We start from the raw sequence: 23,825 nt of genomic DNA on the forward strand, positions 1-23,825 counted from the left end.
TAAATAAAATAATCATCAGATTGAATAAACTTAAATATGAAATATCGTTAAAGATTAACACTCACCATGTGTGCCTAATAATTTGTAAAACCTATATTCTAAATGTAGCTGTGGTGCCTTCGACTTCATTGGTTCCTGTAACATTGTAACGAGAGAAAATCGTGTTAACTTATCAGATTTATATTTATATTTAAAAAAAAAAAGAGAAAAAAAAACAATTAAAAAAGGAAATAAAATGACTTTGGCGCTAAAACAACGACGTTATTTCTCTGACGCAACACTTTCCAAGATCTAATGTAATTTCAAGTGTTTAAGCGATTTCTTTATTTAAATTGGATGTAGAAAATTTAATACGATTTTGTGGTTTTACAAGATTATTTTGTTCTTTCTCTTTCACATTCATTCTTATTATTCTTTTCATTTGATTTTATTTTATTTCTAACAACAGAAAGAAAATGTATTCAATGTCAAATGATCTTACCATTTTTATTGCTACGTGCTCATTATTGTAGAGGTTCTTCCCTGAAACATAAATTCAACTTCTCAAACAAATGTATTATGATAATCGCATTATTATTATTATTATTATTATTGTTATTATTATTATTATTATTATACACAAAATCTTCAAAGACTAATTAATAAAGATATAATAAATATAATTATCTATGTCGGTATTTATAAAAATTTATTATAGTTATATGCGAGGGTAAGTTGAACATTTTTAAGCCTATTCTTTTACCAAAAAAAAAATAAAATTGTTTTTATGTCAAACCCCAAAACTTGTACCCCATCCACGTATATACTCGATTACTCGAATTATTAATTTATGTACAATATATCATTAAGATATGAATGAATCATTAACATCATATTTTATTAAATATCCATTTATACGTAGATTATAGAATAAGTAATAATCGTTTAAAGAAAATTTAAATAGCCGGCATTATATCTGAAGTGGCACGGTAAACCATCAACTTGTTACTCGATGACGCGTTAATTGCATAATAATGAAACAAGTAATAACAAGGTAATGTACTAATGTTAGATACTAATGTGCAATAATATCAAATTATGCGAACGAATACTTTCAACATTTATTATAAAAGTTTCGCCAATTGTACGTTGTTGTTTTTTTTTGTCATGACCTTGCAACTAGTAAAAGCACCAAAACCTTACATCCGATCAACGTGTAAAGGACATTAAAATGTTTTAAGGTTTCAAGATAATTCTTTTATCGTTGGTATCTTGTTCCTGGTATATCAAAATCTATACTGAATACTTTGATAGTAGGTCAGGTCACTTAATTATTCCAATTTAATAGTAAGATTGAAAGTATTTGCAAACTTTATATCAAATTTTAATCATCGACGAACTTTGATATATTGTTGGAATATTTTTATCTACGGCATAGACCAAACCAATTGAATATTTAATTAATCGAATAATTTATATATATATATATATATAATTATATATATAATAATTTATATGTATATATACGATCACTTAGAAAGGAGATTTTCCAAAAAAAAAAAAACATGTTTCGCGATAAAAATTGGATAAGATAAGTCATAAAAAAAAAAATGGTCTGTTATTTTTCTCAGAACGAACTACTGTCGCATTTAAATGGATATTACGTTAACAATTATAAAATTACACATTTCATTTGAATTAAATACAGATTGCGAATGTAATTCACGATAATGTTCATAATGATGGATGAGTCGAGAAGGATTCTACGTGACAAACGATACAAATATCTTGATATGAATCTAAATAAAAAAAAATAAGTCACACCTTTAATTGCTTTGCTTTTTGTTGGAGTCATCATATCGATTACATAAAATAAATGTATTAATCAGTGCTACTTATGAATGAATTTGAATTAGTATGTATATTTATATTTACATGCATTCGAATACGTTCCTTCCCATTGTTCAATTATTATCATTATTATTATTCCTCCTTTATAATTAGATTAATTTCAATTTACAACCACTTGAATATGTTGACAAGCAAAATTATCATTCCAAACCGTAATTGAAAAACAAATATGCTAATGTTTGAGAAAATTCTTGGATAGAATTGTGTTATCTCGTAGAGGAAAGAAAAATAGAATTGATTTCTTTCTCGGAAATAGAATACGATTCCTCTCTCTCTCTGTGTTTAATTCAATTACACGGGAAGAATATATAACGTTAAGAATTTATTTACGTTAAGAAAATAATTTATATATTTGGACCATAGAGCAAAAGTTGACCAAATTACGATAGATCATCATCAGCCCGTTTCCCATATTGAAAGTTTACCAACGATTAAGTTAATTAGTTATTCGATTATCGATTCGAACCTTCAACATATCGGAGAGAGAGTGGGGGTAAGTGGGCGGGGGTCCGGTTAAAAAAAGGAACGATCGATCGATCAGATGATTAACTCATTCGATATCAGGATATAATCGAATTTTCAAAATTAGATGAGTTTAGATCAACGATTAAATTTCTTTCTTATGAATCATTGATGCATGCAGTCTCCGCTAAATCAAATTTCCATAACGTCTATTTTATCATTGGATAAATGACATTTGCACTCAATTGATTGCGAAATATTATTTTCGTAGAAATAAATTCGTATCTATACAGAAACGTATCTTTTCGTAATTAATTTCGTAATAAAAATAAATTTAATAATTTACATCATTAAACGTAATATTATGAATATTTTATTTTGCACGAAAATAACTATGAACATTATAGAAAAAGAGAAATAAGAGAAGATACGTCGTTTTAAGTTAGTTTTTAAAACATTTAGAAAATTTGTTCTATCTAAAGCTAAGGAAAAAACGTGACTGAAATCATTCCGGAAATATTTCGTCTTATCGATAATACTAACTCACGGAGAATTCGTCGTGAATATGTAAAATTAACAATAAGATGGAATATACCAAGTTAGAAACTTACTAGATTCCTCCTGACTTAGGTATTAAGGAACTAACCCTCAAATGAGAACTAGTTGGTATGCTATTACGTTAGTTTGCCTGATAACAGAATTCAATGTGAGTTTGTGTAATTACTATCGAAGTAAATTATATCAAATTTATCTCAAGAATAATACTTAATACAATAAAGTGTATTATTTATTTCATATTCAATTGTCATAAATTATCAAAACTTATGATAGTTAAAGTAATAAATCAATAAGAAAGGAGGCTAATTTAAGAATTCGTATCACAAAATAAGGATTATTAAATTTATTACGAACAATTTGTTAATACGACATAATATGTAATTTTAATATTATTTATTAAATAATATAACAAATTATTATATAAAATGATAAATAATTTTTACTCTGTAAAAAAAATACATCTTTGATTAGAATTAGGAAAATACTTGAAATATTTTGTATTAAATAATTAAAAATATAAAACGAATATTATCTCTCTCTCTCTCTCTCTCTTATATAGAATAACAAATATTTTCAATTGTAAAATACATTTTTACGATGTTTCCAAATCAGACTGTACATTAAAAATTATTAACACATGTAATTGACGAGAGTATACGAATTATATCGTGAGAAATGAATGATAAACAGATCAATATTCTTTTTCGAGACACACTGCGTCGCCTCTCTCTTTCTCTCTCTCACACTTTCCCCCCCGTCTCTTTCGTTTTTAATCCCAGACTCTTCAGTCATCCTTTCTTTTTATTAAAATACTCGTCGATGCAAGCGCAAAGAGTTCTGAATCGATACGAGGAAATCTAATTACGGGAATGAGATCACTGGAGGATCAATGAAAGAGAAAAATCTCTCTCTCCTTTTGTTTCTTTTTTTCTTAAGTTTTTTATTGCTAATCAGAAGAAACAAGCAACTTTATTACCATATGAAAAAAAAATAATAATTAAATAATTTCGATCTGATATATTTTATTAGATGAAAATTTCAAGCAGAAAATCATCCAATGACCCCCCACCCGGGAACGTTGAAACAATTGTATTTTAGTTTAAATAATACAAATAATATTAATAAAGTACATTAGAGTATTCGATTTATCTTCTTTTATTTTTTTTTCTTAAGTTTTTTATTGCTAATCAGAAGAAACAAGCAACTTGATTACCATATGAAAAAAAATAATAATTAAATAATTTAGATGAAATTTCAAGCAGAAAATCATCCAATGACCCCCCACCCGGGAACGTTAAAACAAATGTATTTTAATTTAAATAATACAAATAATATTAATAAAGTACATTAGAGTATTCGATTTATCTTCTTTTATTTATTTTTTCTTAAGTTTTTTATTGCTAACCAGAAGAAACAAGCAACTTGATTACCATATAAAAAAAAAATAATTAAATAATTTAGATGAAAATTTCAAGCAGAAAATCATCCAATGACCCCCCACCCGGGAACGTTAAAACAATTGTATTTTAATTTAAATAATACAAATAATATTAATAAAGTACATTAGAGTATTCGATTTATCTTCTTTTGTTTTTTTTCTTAAGTTTTTTATTGCTTACCAGAAGAAACAAGCAACTTGATTACCATATAAAAAAAATAATTAAATAAAGATGAAAATTTCAAGCAGAAGATCATCCAATGACCCCCCACGCGGGAACGTTAAAACAATTGTATTTTAATTTAAATAATACAAATAATATTAATAAAGTACATTAGAGTATTCGATATATTCTAAATGATCGATAATTAATTCAAGGAAATGTATATTGCAGTTTAAAAGCACAAAATACAAGTACGATGTACCGTCACCTTCGAAATCCACAGATAAACTGGCACGTTGTCCTCTATGAAAGTTCTTTTATTGAATATTATTTATATAAAACTTTCCGAAGGCTACATATGTATAATGAAAGTAATATTCGAATATAAACAACGATCAATAAAAGAACTTTTATAAATGATAACAACGTGCCAGTTTAACGAAAGATTTTGAAGTTGATGGTACATCGATCTTATACTCCGTGCTTTTAAACAACAATACATATTTTTTTGATTAATTAACAATCATTTATATATGTTGAACATTAGTATGGTATTTTACATCCCCCATCATCATTCTTCTATAAAAAAAAAAAACATATCGCAATAACTATCGATATACGTGTCTCATCATACATAACACACATACACACAACACTAACACTATAAGCTTCCATAATTTCGTTTAACTGTGAGTTTTATTATGCTTCCCTCATTTTTCGTATCATTTCATAAAATGTCGTCATTATCGTTAAGTTTCAATTCAAAAGGAAATGAAGAGGAGAAGAAGAAAAAAAAAAAATAAGATTTGGTAATTACGCAGAACTGAATTTAGAAACTTTCTTTTCTCAGATAATTTCTAACAAATCTCTTGAACTGATTTTTTACAATGATTATCTATAATCACATCAGGATGTTTAAGCTTAACAAATACGAACGATAGGTAAACAAAATCGTAAAAAAATATATTGAAAAAAAATAAATATATTAAAAAAAGAATATATTAAAGAAACGATCGGACAGTTTTTAAAATGAAAATTCATTTTTATTAAACGTGATTAATATTCGACGATAATTAATGATTATAATTTTATATCAGAATAAAAAAAAAACACGTTGATGAAGATCTCTGTTACCGTAACGTTCTTCGTTCGATATGATATCAATGTGATAACGCGTACGTTCCTCTTTCCTGCAAGAGTATACGATGGATACTATTATATTACGTATACGTGTTATAAATGTATGATGAAAATAACAAACGTTCTGACTGCTTGCTTCTTTCGAATAATTTAATCCAAAAATATGCCAATATATATACAAATATATTTTATACAGAAATCTTATTTAACAAAAAAAACAATAAAAAAATCTCTTTAAATCTATTTAAATCTTATTACTCGAAAATAATTAAATTCTAATTCGATTAGAAGTAATTTTTTGTTTTTTTTTTTTACGTTTTATAATTTTGTACAAATTTTTTTGTTTCTCTAGACAATAACAGACAGATAGATAAAAATAAGTAATCGATTCGTTGAGACAAATTAATGAAATTTTTTCGTAGGAAAGTCATTGAACTCGAAGTATAGTAAGTTCATAACCTTTAAAAGCTTTTACTATCCAACGTTAGAGACAAAAGTAAAATTAAAGAGGAGACATAGGTAGCGTGCTTTATATCCGGTCAAACAGCATTGTTTCCTTTTGTATGTTCTTTTCTCTTTCACGAGCTTCGAGTTCTTTCATTTCAAACAAAAAAAAAAGAATAAAACTAAAAAAAGTAGACAGGTAGAGAGAGAGAGAGAGAGAGAAAGAGAAGTATATGAGAACACAACGATAGAGTTTACTACTAGCAAGCAAGCAAGTAGACATTTCTCGCGTGCCAAGCACGTGAGTTGTGACGAAATGTCGAACAAACTGGACCACCGGACATCACAGAAGCCAGATAACGTACAAAAGCCGCAAGTTTGGTTTGATTACGAAAGGTTTCACGGTCAGGCATGTAAAATCTAATAAATCGCATTCAAACTTTTTACCATCTCTTTTTTCATGATTTATTTTTAATATAAAAATAAATATGCTTGTATACAATGTCCAGATACAATGCCCAGAGGATTTTGATCAATTTATAAAATATGCTCTGTCGTTGGCTGTGTTTAGAACTCGGCGAAAAGGGGGAGGTGCTTTTAAGCTCGCATCAGTGAAACAAACCATGAAAGTTGAAAAATTTATACACCACGATCCCTAACAAGTTTCGATCAATTTTTAAAATGTACTTCAGTGGGGTGTGTTTCGAGCATGAGGGGAGGGTCAAGATATAAAAATATATATAATTGAATCGTTTATTTATTATATTGATCTAAGTTTATTTTTAATATTTTTTTATTTTTTTTTATTTTTTTATGACAATTAACTTCCATCTGTAAATAAATGTTGTTACAATCAATAAAACAAAATAATTAATATGAACTTAGGCCACTTTTAAAATAAAAACGGCTCGTATATATTATAAATAAATTCTTCCACTTGAGTAGTTTAAAATTTAAAAAACAAAACAAAACAAAACTGCAAATAGAAATGAAATTCTTTGGCGAAAGATTATAAAAGATTTTGTTATTATTTTGATAGATTTTATTTTCTTTGTTTATATTATTTTCGAGATCTCTCCAGAAAAGAAAGAGACCACTTATCCCCCTTAAACTATGGGGGCGAGTTGAACCAGGAGAAAATAACATATGCCTACCCTCTTTCTTCTTTCCACTTGAAAAACTCTACTATGTATACGCGTATACTCTTCTCGTATGGTGGATACAATTTGTTCCAGATTTCGACTATGGAATTTCAGACAGTTTTACGTGGATCCGTTATTTTTTGCCATACTATCAATATCTCCATCATCCACGCACGGAGATGAAAGAAATTTTTAAAAAATATTTTTAATTCATTAATTATTTCGAAATAATATATTCTATGGTATACTGATATGAAAAAAAAAAAGAATTTACAACCTACAGGCAACGTTGAAAAACATTGTTAACAGAAAATTTAATTAATTAGAAAGATTTGCAAAAGAATTCTCCAAGAGAATATTTTTTACGAGTTCAAACAAAAATACTGTACCTTTAAAATAATATATTATAAAAACTAGGAGAAAGCCATGAAAATTACAAAGAAAAACTTATTTAATTTCGAAGCTAAATGTTTGAGTAACGTTGTTCTAACAATAAAACACGAGACAAGAATTTTATCGATTAATACAAAATTAAAGCTTTTAACGTGAAAATGAAAGAGGTACGTTGAATCAAAGTTTAACTATTCTATTTTCAAAGCTAAAAACAATACAATACAATATTGTATTAATTTTCATGACATAGATGAACTCAGATTCTCGTTATTATCGATTAATTAAATTTATTCTCGAGAAAAAATGGGGTCAATCTAACTAACCATGAAGAAAATGGGAGACACATTTCGGATAATCGACATGTATCATGAATAGGAAACATAATGGAAGAGATATCAAATATAGGTGGAGAGTTATCAAAAGAGTTAAGAACGTATTCAAGGTTGCGAATGACATAGAAACTCGTATCTCGCAAAATACCTATTCGAAACGTGTAAGTGTGATCTTATCGATCGCAATAGTTCCGGTCCCGTAGATTTCGATCTACGACGGGGTAGGTAATCAAGGTAACTAACCTACGTTTCTAGTTACGAGCTCTAACCCACACGCTTCTATTACGTTACTTGCTCGTTCCTACATTCAAACATATACATATCTATTATACATAGAACACGAAAAAGCAATAATATGAGATATATCTGCCCATAATTATGAAAGTGGTCTAAGTCAAAATTAAAAAACAAAAAAATAAGTTTATCAGTTATTTCACAGCACATTATTTTAAACTAAATTAATTCAATATAATTGAATATAAAAATAATAAAAATATATATAATAATAAAAATAATAAAAATAATATAAATAATAAAAAAATAAGTTTATTAGTTAGTTTCACAGCACATTATTTTAAACTAAATTAATTCAATATAATTGAATATAAAAATATAAAAATATATATAATAAAAATAATAAAAATAATAAAAATAATATAAATAATAAAAATAATAAAAAAATACATTTATTAGTTAGTTTCACAGCATATTATTTTAAACTAAATTAATTCAATGTAATTTTCACGATATTGCTAAAAATAAACCGTTAAAAATATAATATATTATTATAATATAAATATACAAAATAATTCTTTATATTTTTTTACATCAAATTAATAGATTTTATTTTGTATTTTTGACTTATTCAAATTCAATTCAAATTCAAAATTATATCATTACGAAACAATGGAAAAATATATATATATATATATATAAAAATGGTTTGTATAATCAAAAGAATATGAACGCATTTGAAATAATAATTACAATATGAAAAGAAAAATATTTGTTGAAATGACTCTTTTGATTTTTGATTTTCTTGTTCGCAATTTTTATTTTACAAATTCAACGAGTCAATCGCGTCAATCATTTTTTTCATTCAATCATTATTCGTATAACAATGTCGACGATATTATTACAAATTGTAATGATAAAAGTATATAAAGTTACTTTTGTTTTCAATCGTTGATTATAAGAAGTAAACTAATTGTAAATTTATGACTAATATATTATGTTTCAATAAATTATACAGATGGGAAGAGAATTTGTATAATGATATGATTGTTAAGTATTGTTTATTACTTCATTTATTTGACAAGAGACAGATATAATTAGAATTCGAAGAATGAATTGATAAGAAGAGTTAACACAAGAGAAATAAAACCGGTTGTTCGCGGGAAAAGTTTGCACTTTGTAATTAATTATCGTTTGTTGTTTCGGATCGCATGAATCTTTATGGGAAAAGGAATGAGAAAGGAAGAGGAAATCATGTCGACGTTTGAGAACAAGTTAAGTCTCGAAGTAGCGGACAGTGAAAGGTAGACAAGAGTAAAAGAAAAGAAAAGAAAGGAAAGGAAAGGAAAGGAAAGGAGAAGAAGATGCAGAAGAAGAGAAGGAGGGAGTGGAACAAAACGAAGAGGTGAAAAAAATGAAAGAAAAAAAACCCCGTGAAGGACGTGACTACGAGAATCGCACAAACAATGATGCACGTGTTGCGGAAATATATTCACATCTATCAAACGAGAATCTCCGAGTACAATAACACAACACACAACAAAGGTAAGGAACAAACAGACTGGTGACTACCTTGAAAATTAGCCCATTGGATATTCTACGAACGAGAAAAACCGATAAAAAATCATCTCCGTTCGCATTTTTAAAATTTAAATAGTTCGTAGCCCCTAGGGCATGATTGAAACGATAAAACGTTTATTCTTTCTCTAAATTGTATTTTGGATTATACGTGAAATAACTGTAAGTACTGTTCACTGTAATATGTTCATTGCAAAAATAAATGGATGAGTCTAGTTTCATAGTAATAATCGTATCAAGGTAAACACAGTAATTTATCAACCTTTCAGGATCTCAAATGAAATGAATTTAATTTTGTTATATTCAATCTCTCCTTAATTTTTTCTAATAACAAATAATATGATAAATATTATTATTTTCAAATTTTCTTTATATTTCTGTAATTTATATTTAATTAGAAATTAAACTAATTTGTAAGATTTGATTACTTTAATAATATACGACAAAAATTGACGAGAATTTGAACAAAATAATAAAGATAACAATATTTTTCTACGATCCTTACTCTGTTTAACCAATTTATAACCAATTCGACAAATTTTTCGAATAAATTAATGCGATAAAATAAATATAATGAAAGTTTTATATACATATAAAAAAAAAAAAAGGAGAAGGAAAAAAAATTGAATGAAGATTAACATTTGATATAAAAAAAAAAAAAAAAAAATCTTTAATATATAAAAATTCCATAAAGATTAACACTGTAACCTAGCCAATTGAACGTTCTATCTCTAGTGTCAGTTTCAGTAAGCAGCTAGTTGGGCAGGTAGCAACCAACCGAGCGAGCAGCCAACCAAGCCAACAGACCACTACCAACCAACAGGCTTGTAAGCAAGACTGGAAAATCGAAGCAGAACCACACAGAGAAGAAGAAGGCAACATCGATCGAAGCCAACGTCGTTCTCTATTCCCTTCTGTTCTCTTTCCTCTTACATACACACACACATACACAAACACAAGAAAACACACATATAGAGTCTCTCTCTCTCTCTTACAACCCCTGTCCCTGTCCCTTCCCCTTCCCCTTTCCCTTTCGTTCTATTTCCCGTTCTTCCCCCTTTTAACACTCTCAACAGATCCCCGCCCTTTTTACGTCGACGATTTTCCTACCAAGTGTCCCTGTAGTAACAACGTCTACTTACTCCGAAGCTCACGTTTACTCGTCCCTTTTATTCCTACCATTCCCTTACTCTTTCTTTCTCTCGCTCTCACACCCCCACCCCCAACCACCCTCTCTCTCTCATTCTCTCATTTTCTTACACTCTCTTACACTCTCTCTCTCCCTTTATCTTTTCATATCTCTAAGTCTCTTTCCTTCTCGTTTTCGACATTCTGCCAAGTGGAGAAGCACGTGCCAGTCACGATTGCTCGTGAATGCATTTGAAGGAGGACACCCCCCCCCCTTTCCATGTGCAAATTTCTAAAGGAAGCAACGAACAACGAATACGAACTTCGATGTCGTTAGTCAAGGGCTTCGGGCTCTATTTCTCAGCAAAGAGATCTTCTCTCTCTCTTTCTCTCTCTCTCACACACTCTCTCTTTTTCTCTCTCTCTCTCTTTTTGCGCGCAGAATCGATAATAAAAGTTAGTCGTTAGGATAAACACGCTTAGAAGACATTTTCTTTTTTTACGATACGATATATAATCCATTTTCGTTTAATAACGACAAATTATTTGAAAGATTTCTGAGAGGTCGAATCGAGAAGGACAAAAAAAAAGAAAGAAAAAAAGCGGAAGCGCATTATCTTGCGATTGGTGAAAGAACAGGGATTGAGAAGTAATAAGCTTAAAGAACTCGTCACGTTTTAATATAGAAAGAGAAGAAATAATTGGATTGACGATAAACTACAAATCGATTAGAGAAATATATCTATATATTTTATATAGGTATATAAGAAGTAATATTGACCACAAGGTAAAAATGTGAAATCGTTGAATCCAGCTGTGTTCGAAATAAATACATAAATTCTATCATGTGTGTATGTGTGTGTGTGTGTTACTAAATATTCAAATTTAATCATATTTCTTCGATTCTTATTCTTGCATAGCTCGTACATCATAAATTTTACTTAATAAATTATATTTAAAATGATATAAACAAATATGTATGAGTAAATAATTATTGTTTTAAGAAAAATTCAAATTCTAAATGAATGTACGTTAGCAAAAGCATTGAAATTTAATCATTTCTTGACTCTTCTATCTGCATAACTCATACAATAAATCTTCCATAGGGTTTGATAAATATAAAACGAGCCCACGGTCATAAAAGAAAGAAAAAGTAAACTGGTGTACGTACTGCATACATATATATATATATATACACTTGGTAAATCAATATCAGAAATTTCTTTAGCGCACGTGTTAATCGTGCAACAGCAACAGCCGCCGTTGCCGTTGCCGATAGATTATTCTCGCGCGAATTTAAAAATAAGCGTCACGACGACTACGTTGACACAGACGCAAAATCTACGTTGTAAAAAACATCGACAATACCAATATTACCAGTTAGGCCAAATCTAAAAAGAACGAAGATGAAAAGTTCGAAATAATACTTTCTCTATTTTTTTTTACTATTTCTCTTCCTCTCTCTCTCTCTTGTATTTTTTTCTTTTTCTATTTTTTAACACTAGAAAGATAAAACTAGTGATCAAAAGCATTGGAAAAATTCTTTGAGATGATATTTGAGAAATGATACGAATAAATATATATAAACGTAACATAATTATTGTTTTAAAAATAAACAATTATTCGATTAATAAAAAATTGAAAAAAAAACGATAGGAATATTTTTCTATAATTCTAATCATTTCTATAGAATTTGAAGCTGATCGAAAATTTTTGAGGATATTACAAATATCTTTTTATCTTTCATTTTCTTTCCTTCTCTCTTCTCTTTCTTTTTTGCCTTTTTTCTTTCTATTCTTCTCTCATTTTTTCGCTAGGACAAATTCTTTTCTAGGTTCGTTAAAATGAAGCGCAATGTAACCAATTAAGAGAGTTAATTGAATCGCGCAAAGTTGTGAGTTAGGTATTTGTGCAATGAGCAAACGTTACGTCCAAGGGGTGTTCCTTTGAATGCTTCCGAGGTATCCCCCTCTCCTAGAAACACCGTGGAGAGATAGCAAGGTCACGTGGCAACACAAAGGGCGAATACGCTCAAGCTTCTGAGACCATTAAAACGAGATTATGTTGCCGAGTGAATTTTCGCTTAGCGATAACGAATGAGAAAGAAATATACATATATATTATTTTTGCTTATGAATTCTAATATTTCAAATAAAAGACAAAAAAAGGATTAAAGCAAACGATTAAAAAAAACAAACAAAAAAAATTAAACTAGGACAATGTTCTCAAAAATATCACATAATATAACGACGTAATGATATTCTTTCTACGTATTTTAATTTTTAAAAGAAAAATATTAACCCTTTGCTCTCGAGCGGCGCCGATACGGCGCCCGGCCGATTTCAAGTTTCATTAAATATCACAACAAAACTAATTACAGAGTGTAGTATTTATCAAAGTTTTTTTTTTCGACATATAAATGAATAAACCGATGATATTTTATTATTTCTATACGCTTGTTTGTTTATAAATGTTTTTAAAGTACCTGTAAAATGTCTACTTAATTTGGCCGAAATCGTCTCGAGTTGCCGAAAAGGCCTCGAGTGCAAAGGGTTAAAATAAAAAGAAAAAATATAGATATATTTTTTTTCAGAAAATGTTGCAATAAAAAAAAAAAAGAAAAGAAACTAAGCGTAATAAAATACTTCGTATGAAATAAAAGGAAAGCGAGTAAGACGATAATCAACGTATAGGGCCTTGAAGATCCCTCCTAACTTTTCCTTCGAACGTCCGTTAGTAAAGAAACATAGCACTGGTCTCGATGATGGTAGCAACAACGCCCCGCAGCTGTCTTCCATGCAATGTCTATGTAACTGGCATAATGTTGCATGGCTGGCTTTCTTGCAGGGCTGCCGGTCTCCAGGAAGGAAGGTAAGAAAGGCGAACGAACCAATCAGCGAGAGAAGGATGACGAGCAGGTGTCATGGTCGTGACAATCTTTTGTGAGTGAGTGAGTGAGTAAATAAATAAATAAATATATATATAATATATAAATAAAATATAATAATAATATAATATATAATAATATAAAATATAATAAAAAGTTTATATATATATAATAATAATAAATATAAATATAAATAATTAATATATATAAATAATAATAATAAAATAAATAATATATAAATAATAATAAATATATATACAAGACACTCATAAGTTTGTATGAAAATTTTTCATTTATTCGATCTCAGTAATTCCTAGTATAAATTTGATCCAAAATTTTGTGAACACCCAAAATTCATATACGTATATTTATATGTTCGTATGTATGCTTTATTTATTCCGTATTCCTTCTTCTTTCTCTTTCCCTTCTCTATCACTCGTTTTCATGTCTCCATAGAGAATACGAAGGGTCCTCGACGGTTGCAGTCCAGCAGGCTCATTTTCCTCGATTCTTTCCAACCACGATCTTAATCTTCTTTCAAGTATCCCTCGTTATATAATATATCATAGAGAGTGAATTGAAAATGAGACAACAATAGAAAGAAACGAAGAATAGAAGGAATGCTAGATAAGGGAAAGAGAATGATAGAAAAGAAACTGAGTTCTACGTGTGATGTACACACAATGTTTAAAGGATACATCAAAATGATTATATTGTTAACCGAATAAACTTTGTTATTAATCAAAATATTGGATCCCCTATAATGTAATTGTCATTTATAAATACGAAAAGAAAAAAAATGTTAGGCTTTGGAAGACGACAAGAGAAATGCGATTATCTTCCACGAGTTGGAAATATTTCGCTTGAAATATGCGCGAAGCAACAACTCGATAAAACTTTCTGCGAGTCTTATTTTCCTCCTCCTCCTCCTCCTCCTCCTTCTTCTCCTTCTCATTCTCTTCTTCCTATATACCAGGAAAATACTATCAAACGCAATAAGACGAATAAACTTTTTTTTTCGATTTCTGGTCGGTCGTACTATTTTTTACCAATGTTCTTCCACGTATCGGATGACTAATGTAAGATACGAGTCTCGCCGCATATTCGTAGGACATTGAACGGAGACGTTCCGAAAAAGATGCCAGAACACGTGTTGGCGAAGCCCCAGAACAACATAGACCTGAATCCTTAGGATCTTTATACCCATGAGCCGAACAAACGATCCATAAGAAGGAATTTTAACAACGTGCCTTATTAATGATATCAACAAATTCATTTTATACTTTATTTTTCTTTTTATAATAATTTCAGTGCTATATGAAAATATGAAAGTTATGAAATAATGAAGTTTCACGAAGAGAGAAAATAATGAGATAAATTTTAATACTAAACCTACCTACGTGAGATCAGATCACCTATAATTTATAAAAATCCTGTTATTTGTAATAAATGCATAAATTGTACATTATCAATTTTGAAATAAAATAAAACATTTTGTTCGTTATCCGATTGACTAAAATCTCGTTCTATATTAGGATATATGAGTTTGTTTTCTTTTCTTGAACCAATCATTTGATCACTCACGATAAGAATAATAGGTATACATAAAGTGTCGGTAGGTTTAGTGTTAATCAAGGAACGTCCTTTGTAAGCTCTTTCTCCCAATATCATGATAGTACAAGCGCCGACGCGGGAGTCTGCGCAAGAAAAACAGGAGGAAGAAGTAGAGGTAGAAATAGAAACCTAAATGAAAGATCCAAGATCTTTAGTAGAATATTGCTTCGTGAAAGAAAGAAAAAAAAAATAGGAAGGAAAAGAGAAAAGAAAATACATTGAAAGGTAAAAGATCAGAGTTCATAATTTTCGTACATAGAAGAACGTTATCGATCCAACTCCATGGGGGAAGATTAAAATCACAGACAAATCATGATTAATGATAGAAGAGAAGAAAACGAGCCCTGTCATGTCCTTGAATTTTACTAACGTCTAGTATTATTAATCTTTACAATTTACAACTATTTTACATTTACATTACTACTATTTTACATTTTATATTATATATATATTAAATATATTATTATATATAATTATTATATATATTAAAAGTGCTATGAAAATAATAAAGTTTTACGAAGAGAGAAAATAATGAGATAAATTTACTTACAACTATGAATCCTAACCTCAAACGTTATCGATATTATGTAAATACATTTTATACATGAATATAGGATAAATGATTTTCACTTTGGACAGGTACTTTAAAAATTCTTTAACAAGAATCTTCCTCTCTCTCTCTCTCACTCTCTCTCTTCCTCCTCTTTACAATTTTCTTTTCTTTTTCGCCAGACTGCACGCGCCTGTTGAAAAGTGGAACATCGATCCAAACGTCTTTCAAACAGACTCGACCTAAACAAATTGTATCGATGAAGAATGACGGATGAACGATTAGACGATTATTACTAACTCCGATATTCCTTTAAGCATACATGAGCCGTTCAGTGCACACATCGATTAACTCAATGAAACAAAAAGTCGAGAAACGCGATGAAACAATGTACATTGTTTTTTTAAAATTCCTGTTATAATTTAGATTCACATATATATAATGTAGAATGCATAAATACAGATAACGGTGTATAAAATTAACGAGAAAGAATAGCCAAAAAATAATCAAAATGGTTTCTGAAATAAATTACTTATTTTTCAATGGCCAAAAAAAACACAAATTTGGCCGTTTAATGGTGTTAATCTTTATTATTCAGGAAAGTTATTATAAATATCAAAAGTTATGACTTTGACACATAAATTTAAGATTTTTCAAAAAAAAAGTGAAGTTAATCGATGTGTGCACTGAGTGGCTCAATTATATAAAAAAGAAAAAATATGCAAGACTATTGATAAGAACCTTAAGTACCTAGGTGCTTCTTTAATTATTCTTTCCGATCTTACACTTGTTTGAACTTACAACAGCAACCTGGTATACGTCACACCTCTTAAAGTTCGATTTATCGATTCTCACCGACCTCTATCGTTTTTTCTCTCTCACTCCATCCATCCATCCATCCATCCATCCCTCTTCTCTCTCTCTCTCTCTTTCTCTTTCTCATCAAGTTTTACGAAAGTTAATCTCGATGTAACGCCTCGTAAGACACGCCTCTGATAAAGAACATCGCTTTAATAATTATCCAGAAGCAAACAACAATATTTATAGTAACAAATTATCATACTGTATGTAACGCGTCTGTTAATTACAATAACTGTGTAATTATAGATTAATTTTAGTGCAATTTTAGAAGTGACAATTTTCTAATCTGTGTAATATAGATAAATAAAATTTGTAAATATTTGTTAAAACAAATCGTGATCTCTTTCATTCGAGAGACAAAATGGAAAACATCATTGGCAATTAATTGTACGGGCAGGGGTTACGTATCAATTTAATTAATGACAATTCACGTTTACCGATTTTGGTTAAATGTTTTAAGAAGGTTAAAACGATGACCTAGTTACTTTTACGTAGTAAAATCGATTATTAGGCCGATCGAACTTATTAATATTTTCACGAAACGAATAAATGAAAAGGTAAAAATAATAAAAAGGAAACATATGACTTATACGGAGAAGATAAATTGAATTATCGTGAAAAATATTGTTAAAATATATTACGATGTTTTCGAATTGGTCTAGTCCGTATAAATAACAATTGTTATCAACGACGTTATCTTAAAATATGCGAATACGCAAGGCAGTTTTTAATGTAAATTCAAATAATAGTTCGCGTCGTATTAACTAACTGTCGGGAATCTTTCGAGAAAACTTTTTTTCGATACGCTTCAGAATGTTTAGAACGTTTTATTTATTCGCGAATATGTAATATATAGTCAGTAAAAATAAATGCCGGTAAGCCAATGAATAAAAAAGTGAGCGACCGACCTAGATATATTCTCGAGTGTGAAAAGTGCCCGTTCTATAAATGGATAATGAATCTGTTAATTAGAAGGAAAGAGAGGAGAGAAGAAAATGTATTTGAGAGAAAAAAAGAAAAAAAAATAGAAAAAAAATATAGAAAAAAATTTGTAACATACAAATTAGTAGACCATTTTTCAACACGGACGTGTCTTCGTCTTTAATACTCTATTACACTTTTGAAACTCGAAATATGATAAAAGAAGATATTGAAGATAGATAAGAAGAGGAGAGGATAGAACAAACAAAAAAATAGGAAAAATCTTTCGTTGTTAAGGTACTTTAACACTAAATTTACGGACTGACCCAATTTGAAACTCATTACAAAAATTTGTTTACCATATATATACATATATATATGTTAAATATTATTTTTTAATAACATATATTGGTTTTTAGTTACTTAATTAAATATATGTAAATATAAATACCTCTCCTTTACTCAATCCTCCATTTAACAATGTTTGTAAGTCATTAGAAAAATAATGAACGAAATATCCGTAAATCTAGTGTTAATACATACAACACCATCGGTAACGCGCTTGCGCTTTTCATTTTATGCGTTGCACACTTTTCTCTCTCTCTATCTCTTACTCTCTCTCTTCCTCATGTCAGTGCATCACGGATATAAAAGCTCGATAAAAAGTGAGAAACGAAAAATTCGTACAAACATACATATTTCTGAAAAGTATATAAACCTTTGAAAATTTCTTCTACAAATACTCTTTGATCTGGAAAACTATTTTTTTCGTAAAAAAACATTTTGTTTTATTCACATATATATATATATATATATATATAATCATAATCATAATATCGTAATATTTTCTTCAATTCTATTTTCCAGAAAAGAAAAATACAAAATATATAAAATTTCATACAATAAAAGAACAAAATGATAGAAATATTTGAACAAGCGATGCAATTCGACAATTCGAGAAGATGCAACAGGTATACGAACGTATCACGAAGAAAGATTCCGTTCCGATGACGAGGACTATTATCTTTTTTTTTTCTTCACATTTTTCACGAATAAATTCAATACAGTAAAGTAAAATAATTTCTATGAAAATAAACACTTTAAAATCGTGTTATTATTAACGGATATAAAAAGAAAAAATGATTGTAAATAAAAGAAACGAAGAAAAAACGTGTTCGTGACAGAGAAAAAGGGAGAAACAACGATCGATCGATCACACAGAATCGTAGAAACATAGAAGAATTAAATAGAACGAAGAGAGAGAGAGAGAGAGAGAGAGAGAGAGAGAGAGAGAAGCTTAGACGTATGTAAGTAAATGTAAATGTAGGTCAGGGTACCAGTACGTGTATTACTAGGTAGCTTCTGCTTTCCTTCGTTGTATTCGACACTGCTTGTGAGAATAGGACAAAAATTTAACATATGAAAAAATGAAGGAAAAAAAAAGAAAAAAGAAAAAAAAAAGAACGAGAAGTTTGGAGTCACGAGAGGTACTTTTAGAGGTGGTCACTACACTGTTCTAACATAAACTAGGAGGTAGGAGGTATACCGAAGAGGACTCGAGTGTTTTTTCTTTCTCCTTGAATTTTTCTTCGACCCTTTTGTTTGAATCCACCACCTACCTACTTACCTACCTGCCTACCCCCCCCTCTCTCTCTTTTTATGCTACAAAATCCGCAGTGAATCGCAACTCTTTCACATCTCGTATTGCGAACTTAATCCCACTTGTTCTATTCCTTTTTCTCCTGTTCTACGTGACTGTCTCTTTTCATCTCTCTCTTTCTCTCTCTCTCTTTTTGTACGTTTCGCTCTCGTACACGACACTCCTGTCGACAGATCGATATACGAATCGAGGAGAAAGTTTTACGATATATTTTTCTCGTTCCTCCCACATTTAAAAATGTCTAATAAACCAAACACTTTTCTCCTTCTAATTCTCTTTTTTATTCTTATTCTTATTCTTGTTATCCTCATTTTGTTGGCTATTAAAAAGATGCTCGAGTTATCGTCGTTTAACCTTCGAGCTTTTTTTAAGTATCCGGTATAATGAAAAGAAGAATGAAAACGATTGTTCATTCAGTAAACATAGAATATTTATAGTTCGTCTAAACAATGATTGAAAGAAGTACTGAAAGAAGTATAAATAGAATTTTTGTAGTGAATCTTACAATTAGATTTTAAGAATAAATCATTCAAGAGATTTTCTTTTAGAAAGGATACAACGAACTACACAGCCATCCAGATTCGGCAAGGGATTTTTCTTCGATTCGATTCGACAAATCCTAAAATTGTACTTCGAGGTGAGATGAAAATGGTTTCTCGATGATCGGTCGCTAACCTCGATTTAAATTTATACGCTTTAGGTAATCACGAAAATATCGTAACTTTGGCGTAATCTCGTCGTGGATGTTCGAAATCGTTGTTACTTAAATACAATATTTATGAGCATCCTATTTGATATATCGTATTTTATAATACTATTATATTACAGTAAAATCGTAATATTTGTCGTGTCAAATTTCAAGCTTACATAAGAAGCTTAAATAAAATAAACGACTAATTTGATTAGAACAATCGTTTAATCGAGACAACATATTTCGCGTATATAACCCCTTTTGTATGCTCGTTTATAAATGGAAAAAGAAATTTGTATGTTGTATATATAAATAAGTAGTATAGGGAACTATGACTACACATGCACTCCATCAAATAATTTTGTACAATTCCATCACGAAAGTGGGACACTGAAGAGGCGAGTAAAACTTCAGCATCGTGATCCAGAACTCATAAACGTGCTTGCTTTACTCTGCCTCTGCCTCTGTTCTGCTCTACATTCCGCCCTTTTTCTGGAATAAGGGAAAAAGAGGAAAATAAACTTTGCTTTTTCGCTAGCAATCAGTTGAATATCATTCATTCGAGATTATTTTCTTAATCGTTCGAGTCCTCCAAGCAACGCGATCGCGCTCTTCAGATTTGTGTCGAAAAATCAGTCTCACTGTTAAACAACAGTTAAATCAGACATATTTTCAAAAAAAAATCGGTTCCATATTTGTTTCTTCACCTCTTCCTGATCTCTATTCGAAACACAAAATTATAGGATTAAGAAAAAAAATATAAAAATAAGTAGGATAGTTAACATTTTATCGACCGCTAGCCTATTTATCGGCTTTTCGATTGCCAACGCTTATCGACCGCTAGCCTATTAATCGGCTTTTAACTATCGACGGTACTTAATGAGTGGCAGCCTCAACTAAGAGCGGTCAATAAAATGTTAAAATAATTTAAAATATAATTGACGTTTTCTCTTGAAAATACAATACTCCCAGAAATGATTGATAAACGAAATCATAGCTTTGCTATAATAAAGTTCTGTAATAAATATCACTCGAATGAATATATGTCATAAACTTGACCCAAATCATGAAAGCAATGACGTATGTGAATCACACGATTTTCGGTTCGCAGTGACACGTAATGAGAGGGAGAAAGTTCAATGAACATAGAATAGAAAGGGAAAGTATTTCGTTGGCTTTCAATGGAATTAAATTTCCGTGTAATTTCATAAAAGCTAATTGATAAATCCTATACGAATTGTATTCTTCATTAAACAATATTGAAATTTTCATTTAAACGAACAATAGTGATTTTTTAACGAAGAAAATATTGGATACATTGTTTACGAGACATACTTTAATAAACATCGATTAAGATATTTAATATAAATATCGACTTATCTTTTAGATAAAAAAATAAAAAAGTATATAATTTTTTTAATGAAAAAGCTCGTAGTTTCACCTTAAAATAATTACATTCACGTAAATGACCGAAACGTTCGTGATATTTCATTCCTGTCGCTTCATAGAAAGAACATCCTGTTGAGAATTTCCGTATGCTAATAGAAAATAAAGAAAAAAAGAAAGAGGAAGAATACAAACGAGGAGGAAATGCTACACAGTGACAATATAAAATGGTCCAAAAAAATTGACAATAAGGTAATGGATGATAAAATAACTAATCACAGTTCTCTAATGAGAGTATGAATAATACGTTAATGGTTTTCGAACGAAACAGATCCGTTGTAACTATTACAGTTAAATTTTATTCCTCTGATATGAACATTTCTTGCAAGTCTCGTACGAAAATGAGCGCTTTATAATAAAATTAATTGAAAATTATCGAATAATTTGTACGAAATGAAATTGTCGAGTTATAAATTATTACGTAGAATAAATGTCAGAAGTTTTTTTTTACTTTTCCCATAAAAAAAAAAAATTTTCATATACGTATCAAAATATATATATAATATAATCGATTATATTCGCTTTGGTAGACGTATAAAAATTCATTCTATCTCGTAATATCAAGTTTGTTAGAATTATATGTAGTTATGTGCGGATACCTCTCAATGTATGTTGATACCAGTTACTTGAAAATCCGGTTTATCTCGAAAGGAAAGCTTTCGTTTCTAAGTAGAACCTTCAAGTTTTGAACCAGGTTTAAAATACAAGTATAAGTAATATCTTTTTTCATATTATTATCTAACTACGTCCAGCATAATTGATCTTACGTTGTAACCTTATCCGTAAATGATTATATGATAAATCCACCTACAACTATGTCTCACTCCCCCTCAATTATATCACGAGGCTAGCTGCAAATTCATGCCAAGTAGTTCGTGGAAAATGGAGAAGCGTTGAAGCGAAACATTTCCAAGAGCAGAGGTAGACACACACAGACACGCACGCGCAAACGCAAACATTTCGAATATTTCCGGAATTGAAAGATATTAGAATTTCATTTGATCTGAAAAATGAAAGGATCCTTTTCTCAAAGAACACAATTTCAATCTATCTTTCGTTTTCGTTTCAAGATTCGTCGAATTAACAAACGAAAAAGTTAACTTTCAAACCCAGAGGAAAGGTGGTCTTATTAAAATTCAACGTGACTCGCTTGCTTTGGCTTAGAATGCAATTAACGAAACATTGTTGAATTAAAATTCTTATAACGTATCTTGAAAGAGGGAGAGGACAAAGATTCCTGGATGGACTTTGAGAAAAGGACTCGTGCTAAAATTTCAAGGACAACTTCTTTCTCTCCTCTCAAGGATCTACGTTTCGTAACTGAACGATTCTTTGTAAATTTCTTCTCTAATGTTTATTTTTTTTTTTTTTCAAATAAATATCTAAATCAGTTATTCGTCAAGTGATATGGGGCATCATCAATACTATTATGATTTTATTAACTGCGATACGAACCAAATGATATACGTCAGAATATCGATTCAACTCAATGAACGAGAAACGCGTCAATGATCGCTGATACAATACGTTCGTCACGTGCACGTTTACTCTAAACGCAAAACTCATAGAGGAAGAGACAGAGATAATATACATATGCATGTATGTATGTATGTATGTATATACACATACATACATCACATACATATATACAAGTGGTTTTTCTTTTTTTTTCTTATTTTTTTTTCCTTACTATAAATGAATGAACGCGAATGTAAATCAGATTCCGTTATGTTTCTGCTAACTACGTATAGAAATGCATATAAAATATTTCGCGTGGAGGAAAATAATGAGCAAAATGTAAGAAAAACAATGTACCGTGCCAAAGAAACTTCTTCCCATTCACGATCTAATTCTATTTACTCGGACTTACGAATTAATGAGTGATATGTATAAACTTGACGTAACTATGGCAGTAGTCTTTTCAACAAACAACACATTTATACAAGAAGCATCGTGTAATTAAAACACGATTCTCGTGGTTGCGAGCCAGCCAGTGACGAATTCTCGAATCGGCTCGACGAAAAACCGATAATCGTTGGTTAGACATCGTCGAATTCGAAAAAAAAGAGAAGGAAAGAGAAGAAGAAGAAGAAAGGAAGGAAGGAAGGAAAGAGGAATAGGTACGAGGTAGCAAGCAGCATGTTTCTATCGAACTTGCTCTCTCTTTCTCTCTCGTCGAGACGACTCTACACAAAATCGATATTCCTTCTGCCGTGGAATCACGCGAGATTACTATCCTATCCCGAATTACCTAGGAAGAAAAAAAAAGAAAATAAAAAAATAAAAAGAAATA

At 29.8% G+C, this 23,825-nt stretch overlaps 1 protein-coding gene and 1 long non-coding RNA gene across 12 annotated transcripts in view; both read right to left on the reverse strand.

Annotated features, from left to right (window-relative positions):
• LOC122523062 (casein kinase I) overlaps positions 1 to 23,825 on the reverse strand; it is a 45,018-nt gene that overhangs the window by 12,147 nt on the left and 9,046 nt on the right. For all 11 annotated transcript variants that reach the window (XM_043644606.1, XM_043644597.1, XM_043644604.1 and 8 more), the window contains exons 3-4: positions 482 to 522; positions 66 to 135 (exon numbers count right to left, since the gene is read on the reverse strand). In XM_043644606.1, the coding sequence (XP_043500541.1) occupies positions 66 to 135; positions 482 to 522 (111 nt within the window). The remainder of the gene's footprint in view (positions 1 to 65; positions 136 to 481; positions 523 to 23,825) is intronic.
• On the reverse strand, positions 16,125 to 17,345 carry LOC122523064. Its single transcript, XR_006305240.1, has 2 exons — positions 16,695 to 17,345; positions 16,125 to 16,195 (listed from the first exon to the last, which is right to left on the reverse strand). It is a non-coding gene; the product is annotated as an uncharacterized LOC122523064 (long non-coding RNA).

The sequence above is a fragment of the Polistes fuscatus genome, unplaced genomic scaffold (genome assembly GCF_010416935.1).
Source record: "Polistes fuscatus isolate 324 unplaced genomic scaffold, CU_Pfus_HIC Scaffold6, whole genome shotgun sequence".
NCBI lineage: Eukaryota > Metazoa > Arthropoda > Insecta > Hymenoptera > Vespidae > Polistes > Polistes fuscatus.